This window comes from Lactuca sativa, chromosome 3 (genome assembly GCF_002870075.4).
Source record: "Lactuca sativa cultivar Salinas chromosome 3, Lsat_Salinas_v11, whole genome shotgun sequence".
NCBI classification, from domain to species: domain Eukaryota; kingdom Viridiplantae; phylum Streptophyta; class Magnoliopsida; order Asterales; family Asteraceae; genus Lactuca; species Lactuca sativa.
In genome coordinates this window covers 17,365,537-17,379,369 of record NC_056625.2, presented here as the reverse complement: position 1 = coordinate 17,379,369, position 13,833 = coordinate 17,365,537, and the positions used below count along the sequence as shown (strand labels likewise).

At 36.1% G+C, this 13,833-nt stretch overlaps 1 protein-coding gene and 1 long non-coding RNA gene across 3 annotated transcripts; one reads left to right on the top strand and one right to left on the bottom strand.

The window, feature by feature from the left end:
- Window positions 1–7,336: 7,336 nt before the first annotated feature.
- Window positions 7,337–12,122, bottom strand: LOC111893771 (cellulose synthase-like protein G2). 2 transcript variants are annotated; one of them, XM_023889853.2, is made up of 6 exons: window positions 11,559–12,122; window positions 11,172–11,321; window positions 9,158–9,283; window positions 8,604–9,038; window positions 8,083–8,430; window positions 7,337–7,986 (listed from the first exon to the last, which is right to left on the bottom strand). In XM_023889853.2, the coding sequence occupies exons 1-6, from the start codon at window positions 12,120–12,122 to the stop codon at window positions 7,444–7,446; spliced, it is 2,166 nt and encodes a 721-aa protein (XP_023745621.1). In that variant the 3' UTR covers window positions 7,337–7,443. The 2 variants fall into 2 exon arrangements, with proteins under 2 accessions (XP_023745621.1, XP_023745622.1); XM_023889854.3 differs by lacking the exon at window positions 7,337–7,986 and having other exon boundaries at window positions 8,170–8,426.
- On the top strand, window positions 11,559–12,370 carry LOC111893772 (uncharacterized). The gene is made up of 2 exons (XR_002850947.2): window positions 11,559–11,697; window positions 11,812–12,370. It is a non-coding gene; the product is annotated as an uncharacterized LOC111893772 (long non-coding RNA).
- Window positions 12,371–13,833: the final 1,463 nt, after the last annotated feature.

Here is a 13,833-nt window from a genome sequence, read left to right as displayed (position 1 = left end):
ATTCTGGAGATGTTTGGTCTATCAAGACCTTCATGATAGAGTATTTTCATGATAGATACGCAACCATTGTTGAGATTGCGACTACTGCAGCCTCCGCAGCCATGGCGGCTGCAGGTGCGGGTACATGGCAGGCTTTTCAATACCGGGACTTCGATAACATGAAGCCCCCGACGTTCGATGGGACTCAGGACCCTATCATAGCCATGAGGTGGTTGTCGGATGTGGATGGATGTTTCTTCATGTGCTTATGTCCAGCTAACCAAAAGGTTAGATGTGCTTTGAACCTGCTGAGGTCTGGAGCAAAGGACTGATGAAGATTGATTACTGGATCGTATACTGATGATCAAAGAGCTGCGATTACTTGGGAGTAGTTAAGGGAGATGTTTTGCGCTCTCTACATTCCACGAGTCGAGCACGAGCGGCTGTCACATGAGTTTTTGGATCTGAGACAAGGTACAAAGACGGTGACCGAGATCACCCGCTTGTTTACTGAGAGGACGATGTTTTGCCTGGAGTTTGCTTCTGAGCAGTCTCAGATGACACGTTATCTGAGTATGCTCAATATTGATATCCGTCAGTTTGTTGCTACCCTACGTTGTGATACACTGCTGGAGTTACAGGAGGACGCTAGGCGGCGTGATCTTGAAATCGAGTTATAGTTACGGGAGCTGAGGCAGGTCCTTCCGCAGTCATAGTCGGCGCCAAAGCGGTCCAAGACCGTTGTTTCCAGGTCTGGAGGTCAGCCCGACCGCACTTGTGGGAAGTACGACAAGGCTCATTCGGGGGTTTGCCGATCTGGTAGCGGGTGCCACAAGTGTGGCAAGCAGGGCCACATTGCTAGGGATTGTAGACAGAAGACTCCGGCTTTTGGGTTCATATTTTGTTATCATTGTGAGCTGGTGGGCCATATGAAGGCCAGTGTCCCCTATTAGCTGCCAAGCCGGTGCAGGCTCCTGCACCAGCTACACTGAGGATTACTGACGGGAGTCAGGGTAAGAGCAAAGCGTCTGAAGGCTCGGGGACACGCTTTCCAGCTTACAGTCGAGGAGGCCAGGACAGCACCAGATGTGGTTTCTGGTATGTTTCTATCATTTATCTTATTGATTATACATGTTTTATGCTTATGTGTTTGTACGTATGATTAGGTACATTTCTAGTGAACTTTTTACCTACTTTGGTATTATTTGACTCGGGGGCGAGTCGTTCATTTTTCTCTCAGTCATTCAGTAGGGAGTTCAGTTTGCCATTAGGAGAGTTAGAGTGTTCGTTGCGAGTCTCTATCGCCAACGAACACGAGATTTCTTCTTCTTTAGTCTATCGGGGTTGCGTGATGGAGATCTTCAGGGTATCTTTCCTGATAGACTTGATTCTAATTTCCATGGGGGATGTGTGCGTGATTGTGGGTATGGACTGGCTTAGTCACTTCTGTGCCATGATCAATTGCGAGGGTTAGCGGGTGGTAGTTCGAACCCCAAGTGGGGGGGGGGGGGGGGGGGGAAACTGATTATCTATGGCGAGGGCACCAGATTGGGATCATGGTTTTTCTCGGCTGCCAGGGCTTGGAAATATATTCAGCACAGGTGTGTGGGTTACTTAGCATATGTGGTGGATACGCGGGTCAGGGATCAGGTTTCGGTTGCAGATGTTCCAGTTGTTAGAGAGTTCGCTGATGTGTTTTCGGAGGAGTTACTCCGAGTGCCTACGACAGGTCGAGTTCATGATCGACCTAGTGCTAGGTGCGTCCCCTATCGCTAAAGCGTCGTACCGATTGGCATCACCAGAGATGCAGGAGCTGTCATCTCATCTGTAGGAACTGCTGGGCAAGCATTTCATTTGTCCGAGCAGTTCCCCGTGGGGAGCATCGATTCTCTTTGTTAGGAAGAAGGATGGTTCACACCGGATGTGCATTGACTACCGGGAGTTGAACAAGTTGACAGTGAAGAACCGGATAGATGATCTTTTTGATCAGCTGCAGGGAGCATCTTGGTTCTCCAAGATAGACTTGAGGTTTGGGTACCATCAGGTAAGGGTTAGGGAGGAGGAAATGGAGAAGACTACGTTCATGACTCGTTATGGGCATTACGAGTTCGTGGTGATGCCGTTTGGGCTCACCAATGCACCGACAGTGTTTATGGACCTGATGAACTGGTTCTGCAGACTGATGCTCGATCGCTCGGTCATCGTGTTCATAAATGATATCTTGGTGTACTCCAAGACCAGAGAGCAACATGAGGAGCATCTCCATGAGCTACCGGGGGTTTAGAGGCGAGAGTGGTTGTATGCCAAGTTCTCGAAGTGCGAGTTTTGGTTACGAGAGGTTCAGTTCCTTGGACATCTCATTAACCAGGACGAGATTTTGGTCGATCCGGCCAAGAGCGAGGCAGTTATGCAGTGGGAGATTCTGGAATATCCCTCAGACATCAAGAGCTTCTTGGGATTGACAGGGTACTACCAGAAATTCATACAAGATTTCTCCAAGATTGTGGTACCTCTCACTCGCCTGACGAGGAAGGGGGTGGATTTCCGATGGGGCCCTGAGCAGCAGACCGCATTCGTGACATTGTGGCGGCGAATTTGCGATGCGCCAGTGTTGACACTCCCTGAGGGAGTCGAGGATTTTGTGGTGTTTTGTGATGCATCGATCACCGGATTGGGATCAGTCCTTATGCAGAGAGGACATGTGATAGCATATGCATCGCAGCAGCTGGGGCCGCACGAGACGAGATATCCCACACACGATCTAAAGTTGGGAGCGGTGGTTTTCGCTCTCAAGATTTGGAGACATTATCTCTATGGGGTTCGTTGTACCATATACATGGACCACAAGAGTTTGAGACACATTATGGATAAGCCGAACCTGAACATGAGATGACACAGGTGGCTTAACGTAGTCAAGGACTATGACTACAAGATCCTTTACCATCATGGTAAAGCGAATGTGGTTGCGGACGCCCTGAGCCCCAAGTCAGTTGGATCTTCTGTTCCAGCTGCATGTATGAGGATATAAATGGATTCTTCACTTGTGAGCTTGACTAGAGAAGCTTAGGCTGAGGGTATACGGTACGAAAACTGGAAGCTTGAGAGGATTAGGGCCGAGAACACCCGATTTGTGCAGGATAGTCAGGGATTGTTGACCCGATATGGTCGGGTATGGGTTCCGATGTCTGGTGGGGTCAGACAAATTGTGTTGGAGGAGGCTCATAAGTCTCGTTTATCTATTCACCCCGGGGCCACCAGGATGTACCGGGATCTGAGTTTGAGCTACTGGTGGCCGTGCATGAAGAGAGAGATTTCTTGGTACGTCGAGAGGTGCTTGACCTGCAGGATGGTCAAGGCCGAGCACTAGAGGCCGCATGACAAGCTGTAGCCTATGGAGATTCACATGTGGAAATGGAAGAAGATCACGATGGATTTTATCACCAAGCCACCGAGGACGGCGAAGGGATATAATGTGATATGGGTTATCGTGGATCGACTGACCAAGAGTGCCCATTTTCTGCCCATCCGTGAGAGCTCATCGGCCGGGAAGCTGGCTGATGTGTATATCCGTGAGATCGTTGCTCGCCATGGAGTTCCGGTCTCTATTGTGTCAGACTGTGATGTTCGGTTCACCTCCTGTTTCTGGCAAAAGTTCCATGAAGAATTGGGCAAGCGACTGCATTTTTGATGATCACCTGAATCACGTAGAGAGGCTAGTGGACATTTTAGAAAGGAAAATCAAGGTTCTACGAAACAAGGAGATACCTTTGGTAATGGTACATTGGCAGCACCGGAGGGGATCCGAGTGGACTTGAGAGCCGGAGGCAAAGATGCGGGAGCAGTATTCGGAGTTGTTCATCGAACAAACTTCGAGGACGAAGTCTAGTTCAAGTGGGGGAGAATTATAACACCCCGACTCTCAGGTATGAATTTCAAAGTTTTATATTTATGTTTTTAGACCTGTTCGATGAGTTGGATGCCCCAACTCGTCGTGTATAAAAGGATCCAATGCATGAACTTTGGGACTTACTCGACGAGTTGGAGCTGGAATATGAAACCCTAATTTCTAGGGTTTTTCACCCTATTTAAAGTCTCATTAGACACCCCCCTCTGTCTCTCTTATCGCCCCCTTGACCTCAGAAAACCCTAATCGTGTATTACTCCTCATGTTGTGTGTGTAAAAAGCTTAGAAGGTGGTTTTAGTGAAAGAAGCTTCAAGACTCAAGAGCTTGCATCAAGGAGAAGCTTGCAGATCCAATACGTACTCCGTATTGGCTTCCATTTAAAGGCAACAACTTGTTACCTTGATCATTCTAGTGTTAGATCTCCTCATTCAAGGGTTTTAGGCCATTTCTATCATATTTGTGGGTCATTTATGGTATTGAGCATGATCTGAAGTTGTAACTTCACATCTGGACTCCTCTAATCCCTCATAGTCATAAAATTATCAAATTTATCAAGCTTTGGCCCTTCTCTTTGGCTTAAACCTATTCCTTAGCTTGGTTTTGGCATTTAAGGCCTTGCATGCACGTAAAGTTTTGAACTTTATGTGGTAACTATCCCCAAGGAGGTTAGATCTACAATTTGGATCTTTGGGATAGCTTAAAAATGTCTGAATGAGAAATTGCTGAAAGAACTTGACGAGTTGGATAGCCAACTCGACGAGTTAAGACGGGTTTTCCCGCTTTATGGATTCTGCATGAACTCGGTGAGTTGTGAGTTGACTCGATGAGTTGGTCAGGGTTTTCCCGACATTTTAGACACTGCATGGACTCGACGAGTTGTTTGGAAACTCAGCGAGTTAACTAGGATTTTCACGATTCTTTGAGTTCTGAAGGAACTCGACGAGTCAATAAGCTGCACTCGACGAGTTGGGTCAACATAGATTGTTGACTTTGACTTTGACTAAGGGTTGACTAGTTGGACTTTTGAGGGTATTTTGGTAATTTGGGATCTTGATGGACCTGGTCCTATGGTGGTTATAGGTGGTAGAGCTTGTGGCTGTGATTCGGGAGTTTGATTTTATCACTACAAATTGACATTGTGAGGTGAGTTTTTCCTCACTATACTCAAAGGTCGAAGGCACCAAGACCGGCCCTTTGGATTGTTATCCTGCTTTATTATTAGTATGATCTGTTAGATCGGTATCCTGGGTAGATAAGATGTTTCTATGTGGTTATGATCAGTTAGATCGGTATCCACGTAAATAGGAAGTTGTTATGCTTAGTGATATTTAGAGTAATATGTTTGTTTGTAGACTGTTATGTGATTATCTGATATATGTCCGCATGATTGATTGGTGGTTGAGACTTATCTGCTTTGTGTGTAAGCCAATAGACCAGGACATTCCACCCCATAGTTGTGGGCCAAAAGTATTCTATCCCGAGGATGATTGGACTCATAGTATGCGAGCATTCCAACCCGATGGTTGTGGGCTGAGGGTATACCATCCCGAGGATGATTGGACCTCTAGTATGTTGGCATTCCAACCCGATGGTTGAGGGCCTGGGGCATTCCAACCCGATGGTTGATTGGGCCAATAGTATGTTGTTATTATATGTGTGTTATTTGTTGTATGGGTATTTTGGGGGAACTCACTAAGCTTCGGGTTTACAGTTTTAGATTTTGTTTCAGGTACTTCAGATGATCGCGGGAAGGCGAAGGCGTGATCGTGCACCTGCTTGCATTTTTATGATTTGACTTCTGGGATACTCTGATATGAAACTATTTTGAAAACAAATTTTAATAATTAAAGGTTTTTTAATGCTTGAAAAGTTTTAAATTGGCTTGAATTTTATGGATGTTACAAAAACCCAGAATTTGAAAAACCATATGGACCATTTATGAAGTTTTGCATTAATGTAAGCGTATTTTCCTAAACAAATATGGTCATTGCTACAGATGTGTGGCATGTAAAGGAACTGGATGTAAAAAAATATCACATGTCTCATTTTATGTAACCAGCCATAAAAAGAAGACAACATAAATGAATATACCCATGGACTTGACATAAGGCACTTCCAATAGAGAAGAGAATGTGTGAAGGAGTCATGGAGAAGTCTTCATTTGTCACTCAATGTATTAAAACTTAAAAATAATCTGTTTTTTTTATTTATTTATTTTTTTTATTTATGGAATTTAGATGTTGTTGGTGAGGAATTGTCTACCTATTGCACATATATTTACAATTTCGATGGAATCTTTCAACTCCCAAAAGAGATGTCGGCGTTGTTTGTTTTTTTATTTTTGTAAAAAACCTCTTCAGACCTCTTATTGTTGCGCGGCGCAGCACACACACAACACTTTTCATCTCACAACTGTTTGTTTTTTAGAAGTCTTCCGGGTAAAAAAACATTTGCGCTTGTTCTGTTTGGGGCAGTACTTGTATTGCCTCTTTCAACATCTTTTTTTCTTGCTGAAATCTTGATTATATGTTGTTGAATTATTGTCTTACATATATATATATATATATATATATATATATATATATATATATATATATATATATATATATATATATATATATATTTTCTCGTTTTTTTGGTTTTTTCTTTCTAAATGTTTTTTTTTTCGTTTTTTTATAGTGAATAATGATAATTTCTTGTTGAAATATCATTATTTTTTTTGCTGAAATATCATAAATTCTTGCTGAAATGTCATACATTATTAAATTTTCGGTATTAAAAAAAACTATTTTCGTTATATAAAATAATTTTATTTTATTTTTTAAATATCTGCAGCAACATGAAGATGTTATAAAACAAACATGTTTCTTATTATAGTCTGCAACCGTTGGTCCACCTCTTCTGCTACAGAGAGTTGCAGAGATGGTCCGCAAACTTAATAATTTTTTGCTTAAAAAAAACAAACAAACACTAGAGTATAGCAAATGAGTCCATATATTGGTTTTTGCATAATTTATTACAAAAGTAGTAATTATGTTGAAGTATGTTGAACCAATTGATGTTTGTTTTGTGTTATTTGCATTTTCTAGGTCGAAGCCCAATGATATCATGTCTTTATCTCCCTTTTTGAGGTAAGGGTTCAAATCCCCCTGGGGTATATGCGAAATTAGGAGTAGTTTAGGAATTGACTAGAATCCCCGTTTTAAAAAAATAAGACATTTATGTTTGAAAGGATCAACTACAAATAAAAAATGCACTCACTTTATAATTATAATTAGTTTTTATAAATTGAAGAACATAATGTGATTACTATGTAAAAGATATCTTAATTGTGAGTTACCACTTTGCATACAATAATATCATACTAAAACCTTTTATATAGTTAATTCATAAGATAATATAATACTAAAAAATTATAAACCTAGTCATATAAACAAAATAAATCATGTGCATATCATGAAATCTCTAAACTATTAAACTGTTAAAATACAATCTTTTACATTTTATTAGTGATAGTAAAAGAGATGGATCGAAAGTTACAATACAAGCCTACCATAATCTAAAAGACCAAAGGGGAGGTGAGATACACCATTGAAGCAATGATAATTGATCTTAATGTTATCTTTAGTGGCATTCTTCCATGGTCATTCCTAATGAACATGGCTTCATAAATAGGCCAACTATTTAAAACTCCAAAACCCACCAAAAAGAGTTGTACAAATAAGTCCTCAAATCCTCCATTCTTGATCATTTTCATAATCCCAACTATTAACGCTACAAGGTTGACCAAAGCAACCACTGATATAGGGTAAAAGAAAGGTGATTCCACTCCAAATTCCATCATTCCTTTCTCATATCTTATATTGGCTTCTTTATCAATCACTTTGTTTGTCACATTAAATGTAGAAGAAGATACATGTAACTTCGTTAGCGTATACTCGATTACTCCAAAAATATAGCTTGAAAGAGATCGAATGATCCACGCCCTTTGGTTATTAAACCAACCTCGTGGAGTTCCACCTCTTAGTATGAACTCAAATAATTCTTGACAATAGGCTCCTATGAATGAGAAGACATATAACAAACACCATGGATTTGAAACCTGTATAATATATGAAATTTTAAGTAGTTAAAATCTAATTAACATGCTTTTGGGACTCATTTTTATGATTTTTAGTTGATAATATAATCATGATACCTTAGGAAAAAGTGGAAAAGAGTGGATGATGGCTAATTGCGGTAAAATGGAATAGATAAAAAGCGGGATGCACCAAATGGGCCAAAAGGTATAATGAAGGTAACATAGGGTTTGCAAAAAGGGTAATATTTTGGACCCATAGTTAATTGGGTTGTACTCCGAAAATGCCATATCTAAAACCCCCATGGACCATCTTTGGGTTTGATTGAGCAAGTCATGAAGGTTCATGGGTGCGTCCCCTAAGAATGCTGGTCTTTTTGGTAAACAAAAGACGGACCTCCATCCTTGACATTGAAGAAGATATCCTGTGTAAAAGTCCTCCACCAATGATCCATATCGATAGCCTAACTATACAACAATAAAGAAACTTAGCTAGTGTATAATTATAAGTGTTAGATATATTTGAAGTCGTTGGTAACTCTTCAACATAGCTCTTATGGATAGAGCGGTAACTCCAACATTTATAGAAATGTGTGATATACTAACAATAACATATTAAAGCACAAAGTTCATATACATACCTTGGAGCCCCATTCAGTTTGAGCCTCAAAATCACATCTAGCTACCTCATGCGCTCGAGCCAACACTTCATTAGATTGGATTGCTTGTCTTTGATTTTGACTTTGACTTTGTTCAAATGTACATGATGAGGGTTTTCCATAAAAGGCCCCTCTTCTGAAGAAACACCCAGTGCCAGCATGAGAAGGGCCTATTAAACCATCTAACCCGGTCATATTGATTTGGAATATGAATTTAAATTCAGCACCGTATAAATCTTCTTTATTGATCCCATGAAATAGTTGAGGATATTGGATATATGCTATGTTTTGAGAATCTTTTGAAGGGTCTAAGAAGTAACACAATGCTTCTAGTGGTGTTTTTGGGTCATTTGAGTACATGTCACAATCCATAGTTAGGACAATTGGTGCATTTGTCATGGTATGTGATACACGAAGCTGAAACAAACAAAAGAAACATTATACAAGTATTTACATATTACACAAAAGAAACATTATACAAGTATTTACATATTACACAAATTCGAAAAGACATGCGAACAGTTAAGTATTTTTACCAAAACATTAAGAGCACCAGCCTTAAATCTGTGAGGTGTGCCTTTCCGTTTCTCCCGTGAGACATAAATAAGGTTTGGCATCACATTACCTTGGACATCGTTGTCTATAGTGCCATTTAACAAAACCTGTTCACATCATACATTAGCATCGTGGCATTTATATTTTGCAATATATAGACACAAACAACTACATATAGAAAACACATGTTATTATATATAAATCTTAAACGCTTAAGAAAATATTTATACAACCACATATTTTTCTTTTACGAACTTATTTAACATAAAGAACTTTTTACTGACCTTCACAATAATGTTTAATACATTCTCAAAATTTATTTTACCAATCCAAATAATAAATTTCATCTTTTATGAACCATTTATACATGTAAAAATTTATGGAGCTGTATTAACGAATTAAAACATAATTAAATAATTTATATATAAAAATTGTTTTATATTATAGATCAATGAAAGTTATAATATAAAAACATCTATGAAAGATAATACTAGTGGGGCAGAAACCTTTTTTGTATTGTATTTTTTTCAGCAACTATTTCTTTTCAACCTTCTCTTGTCGCCTTATTTAAATATCGTTGCGTGTGGTCTGTTGGTCATTTTGTGATATATATATATATATATATATATATATATATATATATATATATATATATATATATATATATATATATATATATATATATATAAAAGGTTAGATTCATGTGAGACAACCTAATTTTGTAAGACCCTGAGTTGCATCCTAACCATTCATTTTGTAGATAAAAAAACATTTTTAAATGCAAAATAATTGAAAGTTTTCTAATTTTTTTCAAATATTTTTTTCGTCATTTATATTTTCCGAAAAAAAACAAAAAATAAAAATAAAAAATACCGTTTTTTTATATAGTCTAGTAGAATATTATAATATTTTACATATGACAAATCTAGTAGAATATTCTAATATTCTAAAAATCACATTAGAATATTTATCGTGTAATATTTTATTAGAATATTTCATTTATTTTTCAAAGAAAACGGTAATTTTTTTTTTAATTTTTTTAGGTAATTAAAGTGACAAAACTAGTAATTAAAAAAAGAAATTTTGGAATTTTCCTTTTATTTTGCATTTTAAAATTATTTTTATATTGCGTCTCACGGTTTCACAAAATTAGCATTGTCTCAAATGAACCTGAACATATATATATATATATATATATATATATATATATATATATATATATATATATATATATATTAATAATAATAATAATAATAATAATAATAATAATAATAATAATAATAATAAAAATCGAACTTTTGTTTATCGTATTTTATTTACTAAAACTATATACTTGATCAATATCAAATATTATATTTTTGAAAAGTTTTATTAAACATTTAAAATATAGCTGGTGAGAAAAGCTTTATAAAATAAAAGTTGTGTATTGAAAACTAGGTGTGAGACTAATGTATTACATAAGTTCATTTAAAAAAAATTAAATATGAAATTTTAACAATTTGAGAAGTTTAAATTTATAAGAAAAATGAAAAAAAATTTAAATTATTAAAATTAATGAGACTTTAATACATTACATATATAAACCTTTCTAATAAATACCTTACATATATATTACCTTATATATTAAATGTGGAATTTTAATTTAAAAAATAAAAAATACAATAAAATGACAAGTGTAAAATAAAAAATTAAAAAATTCTAGAAAATATCATGTATTCAAATAAACGAGAAAAAGAGATGTAACAAAAATATTTTGATTTATTATGGAGAATAATGCATATAACCCAATTTATTGATACTTTGCTAGCTTCTTCTTGCAAGCTTTTAATAAAATTTTCATTTTTATTTATTTATTTATTTATTTGTTTTTGCATAAAACCCAGTTTCTGTAAATTAAACTGATGAATACGTTATATACCAAAAATAATAAATTTTAGAATGAGCTAATTAAATGCTCTAGCAGCTACATGAATTTTCTTTGGACCCAATTCTAACCTGGACAACGGTCGGGTGGTCCACACGTGTGAATTCAGTGTTCCAATGGTTGAAGACATGGCCATACTTCTTATCATCATCATCATCAAGATCAACATTTCCACATACGACACTTTCTTCCACTTTCACTTTCATTCTCTCATACATCGACTGCAATAAAAGTTTGGATTTTGGTGAAGATTAGGTCGACCACACAAATCTTTTCGTAGATAAGTTTCACGATAGATAGATAGATACAATGATGTTAAGTTTGGGTAAAAGGTAAAATGCCAAAACATAAATCTTATTATATGTCATTTTCTTTATTTTTTGTAACAAGATAATTTTGATAAATACTTTTTATATTATAATAATAATAATAATAATAATAATAATAATAAATAAGACCTTGATTTCATGGGTCTCAGGGAAGCGAGGGTAGTGGGAGCTAAAATGAGCTTCTGGACATCTATCCATTATTCCGTTCTTCTTGCAATATGGCAACCATTGTTTTGCAAACTTAGCAGCTTCCATGAAAGCAAACAGTGTAAGTTTTGAGCCTCCATCGTCTGACAAATAAACCGACAATTTCTCTGTCGGGTAATCATAAGCCATGATTGACAAAGCCGTATTCACCACCACCATTGGTGGTTCTTTGTAGGGATCCGCCGTGCATATGAACACATCCATGGCCGGATATTTGGTCTCATCCTTTGGGAGGTTTTCAGGGAAGGTTCTCCGGTGAACCGGATTCATTCTAAAGCCTTGGTGAGTGAACCACATAAAAGCTAAGACGATATCAGCCACTAACATGAGTACAGAGACGGTGGTGTTGGTGGTGTGGAAGAGGATGGTGGTTTGGTGATAAAGAATGGCTACGATGTTGCATGCGTATATCAGTGCAAATATACGATTGGGCCATGTGCGACGGCAGGTCAACCGTGTGTGAAGTGGAGGGGGGTGGTTTTGCATGGTGGTTCTTTGGCTTCCGGTGGCGCTCCGGCTACGTACCCAATATTAATTACTTGATTTTGATTTGATTGTATAGGTTCTTTAAATATCGAAATGTCATCCTACTTATATTAATTTAAAATTGAGACCAATAGGAAGATATTTTTACTTTATAATGAACTACGATGTAATATGTAAGTTTTAGCAAATGAGTTGCATAGTTCATACTAACAACTATGCTGTTATTTAATACATAAATGTTTTAACCATGATGTATTATGATGATTACAGTTATATATATACCGTAATAATAATATAGAATATTATAATCATTAAACCGATTATATGTAATGGAAATAATTAAATAATAATTATAATCTTCTCAAAGATCTTGTAATTAATAATTTGCACCTGATTTGAAAATGAAATTATTGAACTTTTAATTAATAAGCCGTCTTAATATCATATTACTAAATTGTTAACGATGGTTATGGAGACATATAAGCCAAGAACAGAAACAAAAAACTTCCAATAAAACAGCTACGAAAAGCAATAATCATGCCGTCAACAAATTTTACTCTATTATTTTATGTTATCAACAACAAACAAATATATTCAGTCTTAAATGATGTAATTCATAATTTAGGTGTAGTTTTTTCTCTTAAAAGGGAAACTGTTTAAGAGTACTTTCTCTGTACAACAATCTTATTTTGAAATAGCAATCAGGTTATTTATTTTGTTGTGGTGTAGGACTGGATTTGTTAAAAAATGTACGTGAGTTACTGCTGGACATAAAAGAAAAGATAAGGGGTAGGTCACAAAGGGTTTGTTTAATAAAGAAATTTCCCAATTTGTAATTAATAATAGATAAATTGAGTAATCTAACCTTATAAAGAACCATTTTAACAAATATATATATATATATATATATATATATATATATATATATATATATATATATATATATATATATATATATATATATATATATATATATATATATATATATATATATATATATATACTAGCAATTGGCCCGCGCAAAACGGCGGCAAAAGATTAGTTTGTTCTTAGAGAACATATTCCAAAAAAACAGTTACCACATTGGTCAATCGAATATGGAAATTTTTGAACTTTCGTGTTTTATTGGACATGTGTTCTAAGTCTATTGATTGTCTTTGTGTTTGTTTGGTATGTAATTTCTTACATTGGATTCGTTATACCAAAAACAGATAATATACAACTATATTTTCATCTGGTATGATACCAAGAAAAGTGTCATCAATGAATAGTTTTTTTTTCGGAGGCATTTCACATTCCAAAAAACATGTGGTGAATATTTTTAATAAAATATGTTGAATATTAATTGGGTAGGTTGGTTTTAACATGCTATTCTATCTCTTTGTTGATTTTATAGCTTTTGAGTAGATTCTTTCTACAATTGTTCTAACAATAATCTCTTTTTGTCTTTCTAGAAAAAACATGTGGCGAAAAAAAAAAATTAATGGTCACTTTGCTTTTCGATTAATATATTTATCGATTTTGCATTTGTTGTATGTGTGTTATTATATATTAGTCGGTTTTGCATTTATTTTATGTGTTTGGTTTGCTTTTGGATTGATTTAGAAATATCAAAGATCACCTATAGTCGTTTACCCGCACAAAGCAGCGGCGACAAATAGTTTTCTAGCAATGATTAATTCATTTCGTTGAATAGTTTCATAGCAGCTAT